The 6,017-nt window shown below is 40.4% G+C and overlaps 1 protein-coding gene across 3 annotated transcripts; it reads right to left on the bottom strand.

Annotated features, from left to right (window-relative positions):
- Nucleotides 1–247: 247 nt before the first annotated feature.
- On the bottom strand, nucleotides 248–5,227 carry LOC308408831 (TBC1 domain family member 2A-like). 3 transcript variants are annotated; one of them, XM_080901239.1, is made up of 7 exons: nucleotides 4,877–5,227; nucleotides 3,738–3,818; nucleotides 2,853–3,010; nucleotides 2,370–2,427; nucleotides 1,249–1,431; nucleotides 544–744; nucleotides 248–433 (listed from the first exon to the last, which is right to left on the bottom strand). In XM_080901239.1, exons 5-7 carry the CDS (start codon nucleotides 1,348–1,350, stop codon nucleotides 266–268), a joined length of 471 nt encoding a protein of 156 aa, XP_080757365.1. In that variant the 5' UTR covers nucleotides 1,351–1,431; nucleotides 2,370–2,427; nucleotides 2,853–3,010; nucleotides 3,738–3,818; nucleotides 4,877–5,227; the 3' UTR covers nucleotides 248–265. The 3 variants fall into 3 exon arrangements, with proteins under 3 accessions (XP_080757365.1, XP_080757364.1, XP_080757363.1); XM_080901238.1 differs by having other exon boundaries at nucleotides 2,370–2,424; nucleotides 3,731–3,818; XM_080901237.1 differs by having other exon boundaries at nucleotides 3,731–3,818.
- Nucleotides 5,228–6,017: the final 790 nt, after the last annotated feature.

Genomic DNA, 6,017 nt, shown 5'->3' on the forward strand with positions numbered 1-6,017 from the left:
AAGCAGGTGAGTGTGTCTGCTGACCTGAGAGGCCACCAGATTCTTGGTGTAGTAGTCCTGAGGCATGATGGCTTCCACCACTGCCACCAGACACCAGAAGGCGTCTTCGTCACTTTGGAGGACCAGCAGAGCGAGGGCCGCTAACCTGTGGACATTCATGGAAGGTGAGGTTCTGCCTGGAAGGCGGGTCCACATAAGAACTCAGATATAAAATTTATACTTTTGTTCTGACCTGTTGAGTACCTGGCAGTAGCCAATGGCAGGGTTATGCCCGGAGAAGGCCAGAAGGATGCGGCGGAGCTGCTGGAGGGCAGGGCTGGAGGGCGGGGCTGGACGGCGAGGAGAAGTGCTGATTGGTCGTCAGGGTTCGGTGAAGGTCCAGCTGGACCTGCCTGGAGGCAGGATTAGGAGCTGTCCGACTCTTCTCACACAGCTGGAAACAGAACAGGATTACTGAGTGCTCGCCAGCATTCCCAACAGGAAGAAGGAGGAGCCACCTGTGCTCAGGTGCGGATAAAGCACTCTCTCTCTCTACAGCTGTACCTGCTGATAGCGTTGCATGTGGCACTCTTGGCTTGTCAAAGTTCTGGCTCGGACCAAACAGCGCCACACTCTCTGCCGATACTCCCGAGGGACGCCTTCACGCACCAGAATTTTGAGCTCAGGTGAGATGATGAAGTCATCGTCGGACCTGCCTGCAAGGTACTGAGCCCAGCGGCTCAGCAGGGAGTGCTCCAGACCCTCCTACAGAGACAATGATGTATGATATAAAAAGAGGATAACCATTATCTGTTAAGCATTATGTTACAATTTAACATAATGTAAAATTGTAACATTGTAAACATAATGTTACAATTTTACATTATGTTACAGTTTAACATCATATAAAATTGTAACATTATGTTTACAATGTTACAATTTACAAATTCCACTATTCTTTGACCTCTCTTTGATTTTACTTTAACTGGCACAATGGCAAGCTTACAGTCCTGTTCACCGGCCCCAGTAAGACCACTAGTCTGGATCGTAACAGGAATGTTATCTGCCTCATTATTAGGTTTGATTTCATGTACAGTGTAGTGAAAGCATTAAAAGATCATAAAAGGAAACACTAACATTTATGTGAAACTAATTGTAATAAAAAAAATGAACAGGTGCTTTATAGATTTAAAAGAAAGAATCTGAAAACAACACTTTTTTGGTCTGAGTGATCAAAGTGGAAAACAGAACTGATGTTCAAGAACAAACCATAGCTGCACTAATATTACACATCTCCATTGTTGTGGTGAACAGACATGTTGCTTTTAAAACCACATGCAGTGTGTGACCGTGACTGTTCACTGAGACCATGAACGCCACTTCGCTGAAGCCTTCGCCTTCTTCTTCTTCTTCTAAATTGGAAGCAGAAGGAGCACGAGCTGCTTTGATCTACTGAAAGGAAAAAGCAGAATATCTGAGTTGAAACCAGTCAGCTGAAACCAGTAAGACAGGAACAAATTCAATGCAGTGTCTCAGGTGGCTTAGCCTGTTACAACTGTTGATACAAGCTAAATACAGTTAACACACAGTGTCAGGGAGCTCCAGTGTGGGAACTAGTGGCTTTAGGTTTGTAGTCATTTAACTTTCATCCCTTCATTCATTTAATTCAGGAGGAAGAAATGTCAGGTGGGTGCAGGCTGGTTACATGCATTTGGTCCCATGCTGTCTTTAACTTGGTTCACTTTATGGCTGGGCTGTATGTGGGCTTATATCATGTTACTTGGGCAGGAGTTCCTGTCCCCTGTTAGACTTAGAAAGTTTCTCCATAAGTAGAGCTTCTAACTCTTCTAGCACATCTGTGGCTGACAGTTTTTTGGTGGCTCTTTTTACCCCACACTGGTTGTGAGTGTGTAAATAGCCCCACTAGTTATTTTGGGTTGCAGTTAACTTGGGAGGAAGAGGTAGGTCTGCCATGACTAGATGAATAACAATTATCTGGGATACATAAATTTCATAATGCATGCATGTATCTCTATAAACCTGCCTGAGGGCTGCCATTTTTTACATTCAGTTATTTCTTTGTTGAATCTAAATAATGAATGTGTTACAGTTAAACTGACACTGATCAGTGTAAATGGCTCATTGGGACACAGAAACCTTTAAATTAAACCCTATCACCTGATATCGAGTGTCAAACAATATCAAAGCTGTAAAAGCTGTTTACAGTCAGAATTTATAAAACTATGATTGTAAATAAATTCAAACAAGTGAGCTTTTCTCTTTGTGCTGAATATCAACACTGTGATTTCTTAGACTGTAAGCTTTACTTTAGCACAACCAGTTGTAGAAGCTGCCACTCCAAATGTCTTTTGATAACAAGAAAAAAATACCTTTTCAGTCCACGGCCTGAAGTTCTTCTCTGACATCTTCTGCCATCGGCTTTGTCTGCTGGTTTGAAGACAATAAACCACAAAAAGATGATTTAGTCACTTTGTCTGCGTCATGCAGCTCGAATGTGTCGTGTAACGATGTTGAATAGCTGTCGTTATCCCTCTGCTGTGTCAGTAGGATTGTACTGTACAGCATCTCATTGATATGTGAGGAATGCTAATGTAACACGATAACAGACTTACATCATTAAAACATAAAGGGCAGGAGATATTTAGATATTTTTATATTTATATTACATTTTATAGCTGACGGATATTACTAAATAGATAGAATTTACTAAATAGCTGGATGAACATGAAAAATATGACTATAATAACAAATGACCATGAGAGCCAGTAGAATTAATTCAACTGGACACTCAAAAGACGTCCTTAAATGCTCTTTAAGTGGCGGAACAGATGAACAAACAGTTAATCGCTTACTTGAGATGAAATCTGCTCAGCTACTTTGAAAACAGCTTCTAACTGGTTCATCCTTTAACAGGATGACTGCTCAGGGGTAAGGCCATCATGCAGTCCAGCAACCTTTATGGTTCTGCTTTGATTCACCAGGAACTATTAGGGAAACCTTCCAGCGCCTCCTGTGAAAGACACAGGCATAAACACACAAACATTTATTAACATGTTCCACAGTGTTCCAGTTTGATTTTCTCATCCTGTGGACAACAACGTACATGGATGCAGGTTTATTGTTAACTTTTGTAAGGTTTATTTAGTGAACATATCCAGCTGCAGCTCCACTGTGATCCTGAACTGGATAAGCACTTAAGAAAATGTGTCAATAAATGGACATACATCAACTTACTATATTTATCCAAACAGACGGGACCAATAATGCTTCACTGAGTTAGAGACTTTAATGTCTCTTCTATGTAAGAATGTCTCGTGCTGATATACCTGCAAACTTGACAACAAAGGTTTTTCAGACTGCATGTAGCTCTATGTCAGCTCACACATTTACATTTATGTCACACTTATTTCTGCTTTCCCATTTTATAATTATTACTTACATTTTGATTAGATACCTTGAGTTTGTAAATGATCAGATTACATAATTGGAATAAAATGTATCCAATTCAAGGTTGCGGGAGGATGAAGCCTATCCCAGCTGATACAGGACAAAGACAGGCTGCCAGTTTATCGCAGGGCTAACACAATATGTGTAACAGAAAATCCACTTAAATGTTTGATATTTCTTATAATAATCATAATTATGACTATTATTTAAAGGTTTCTTTATAAATACATTTTGATTTTTTATAACCTCTAAAATATAAACCTGAGCTGTTTCAGATTCTGACCTCTGACCTCACTGCAGCTCCCTCTTGGAAGTATGTCTGCTTCTTGTCCCCAGTGTTGACCACCTGCCCTTGATATCACGTACTGTACCTGAGGAACAAAAAAGGACAAACACTTGCCTTCATTTAAGAAGTACATTCATACAGAGGTAATCTATGGAAACACACTAGTTCAACCTTTGGGAGAAATCAGTTCCTGTGAAACATTTCTGTAAATTAACATCATATGGAGAATGAATGAAATGAGTTCTTCCGGTGACTCAGCAGTCAAACACTGACAAATGAAATCTAGTTAAACTATTAAGCATATTTGCTCTTCTGAAATCTGTGTTAAACAACAACAAACATAAATTAGTAACAAAAATACAGCTGAGTAGATATTACAAACCACCAGCAGCCATAATGCTAAATTTTAATCTTCAAATGTTTCTGAGCCGTCTTCAACCTGCTTTTAACACATTAAAGTCCCACAGTCAATGCAGCCTGACTCAATCCTAGATGTTCAGCACACAGAGGTACCGTTTGAAGTTTAGTGTTAACCTGAGTCACTGATCATTTGCAGTATTACAGAGTCTGGCAGTCTTTGCATGATGTCCACGTCACTATAAGTTTCTAGCTGACTCTCAGGTGTGCCAGCAGGAAAGAGTAATAATAATCTGCATCCTGAGGTTTGTCATGCAGGATTAAATTTACAGTGGCTTTGTTCACACAGCTAGGATTGTATTTTACACTGACCCTGGGTCAGTATAAGTATCATACAGTTTAAACGAAGCACTGAAACTTGCACATATTTATTACAGATGCACTGAAGCTAATCGAGATATTTGCTGTCAACCTGTGGCTGCGATTAATCACTTTACTGAAAACTTTATTAACTAGTAACTTCATCAGTCATGACAGAAGCTAATATTTCTGTGCTAACATCGTTTAACCAGTAACAGCTTTCCTCCAATATAAGCTAACGTTTACACCGTAACTTTAAGCTAGCACCATAAAGACGGTAAAACACGTAATAATATCTACAAATGCATCTTAAAGCTCTTATATTAGCACTCGGTGTATTACTAACATAACCACATTAACATTACTGACACTCGCTGACTTTTAATAGTCATTCTATAAATGCTGTCCGTTTAAATGGTCCTGTACCTGTACACACTGCATATCCACCGGATTCCAGCCAGAGTGGATTCTGGAGTCTTCCACGCTCCTGTTAGTGATCCTCCATCTGGATGGATGAGAACAACCTTCTGAACAATCTAGCAGGTCTCCTTGGGGGGCACGTCTCCCCACCCCCCAAGCGAGGGCCGTGGCACTGAAACTGCCGGCTGAGAGAAGGCTTGAAAAAAAAAGGACATTTATCATTTCTTCTTCGGCCACCTTTTTTTCTCATCGTTTTTCCAAAGTACACATTAAGCTTCTTCTGCAATAACACACTAATTACACATGGAAACCTACCTACTTCTTTCTTCATTACAAACAATTACACTTTCTGTAAAGTGCTTTCAATAAAACAGAAAAGAAAAGTGTGTTTTGTTTTGTTTTTTTATTCAAGATCTGTTCACATGTACTTAGCAAAGGTGAGTACACAGCATGAGGAAAGCCAAAAGCAAAGAGAGCGTATGAAGGTAATATTGAAGTAGGCTTCGTTTTGAAGTGGTGAAAGGCAAAGGCATGAGTGTAAGGTAATAAGGGGTAATGAGAGAGATGAAGAGCGGGCGGAGGACTTGGCTCGAGCAGGAAAAAGCAAAAAGTAAATGCGAGCCCGTTTCCCCGCCCCCCGCGCAGGGCCGTGGCAGTGAGTTCGTGGGGGATTCGAACTGGCGGAGTTCTGTAGCAGAGTCCCCGCCACATGTCATAAGCCAAACGACCGGCCGAGGGAATACTTAAAAAAAAGGACATTTATCTTTTCTTCTTCGGCCACCTTTTTTTCCCATTGTTTTTGCAAACTACACATTAAGCTTCTTCTGCAATAACACACTAATTACACATGCAAACCTACCTACTTCTTTCTTCATTACAAACAATTACACTTTCTGTAAAGTGCTTTTAATAAAACAGAAAAGAAAAGTGTGTTTTGTTTTGTTTTTTTTATTCAAGATCTCACATGTACTTAGCAAAGGTGAGTACACAGCGTGTTGGGTCTGGGCCTCTTTGCTTAGGCTGCTGCCCCCGCGACCCGGCCTCGGATAAAGCGGATGAAGATGCATGGATAGATGGACTGATGTTCCAATTGTAACATTATGTTTACAATGTTACAATTTCACATTATGTTAAATTGCAACATAAT

The sequence above is a fragment of the Rhamphochromis sp. 'chilingali' genome, assembly GCF_963969265.1.
Source record: "Rhamphochromis sp. 'chilingali' genome assembly, chromosome: 13".
Lineage (NCBI taxonomy): Eukaryota > Metazoa > Chordata > Actinopteri > Cichliformes > Cichlidae > Rhamphochromis > Rhamphochromis sp. 'chilingali'.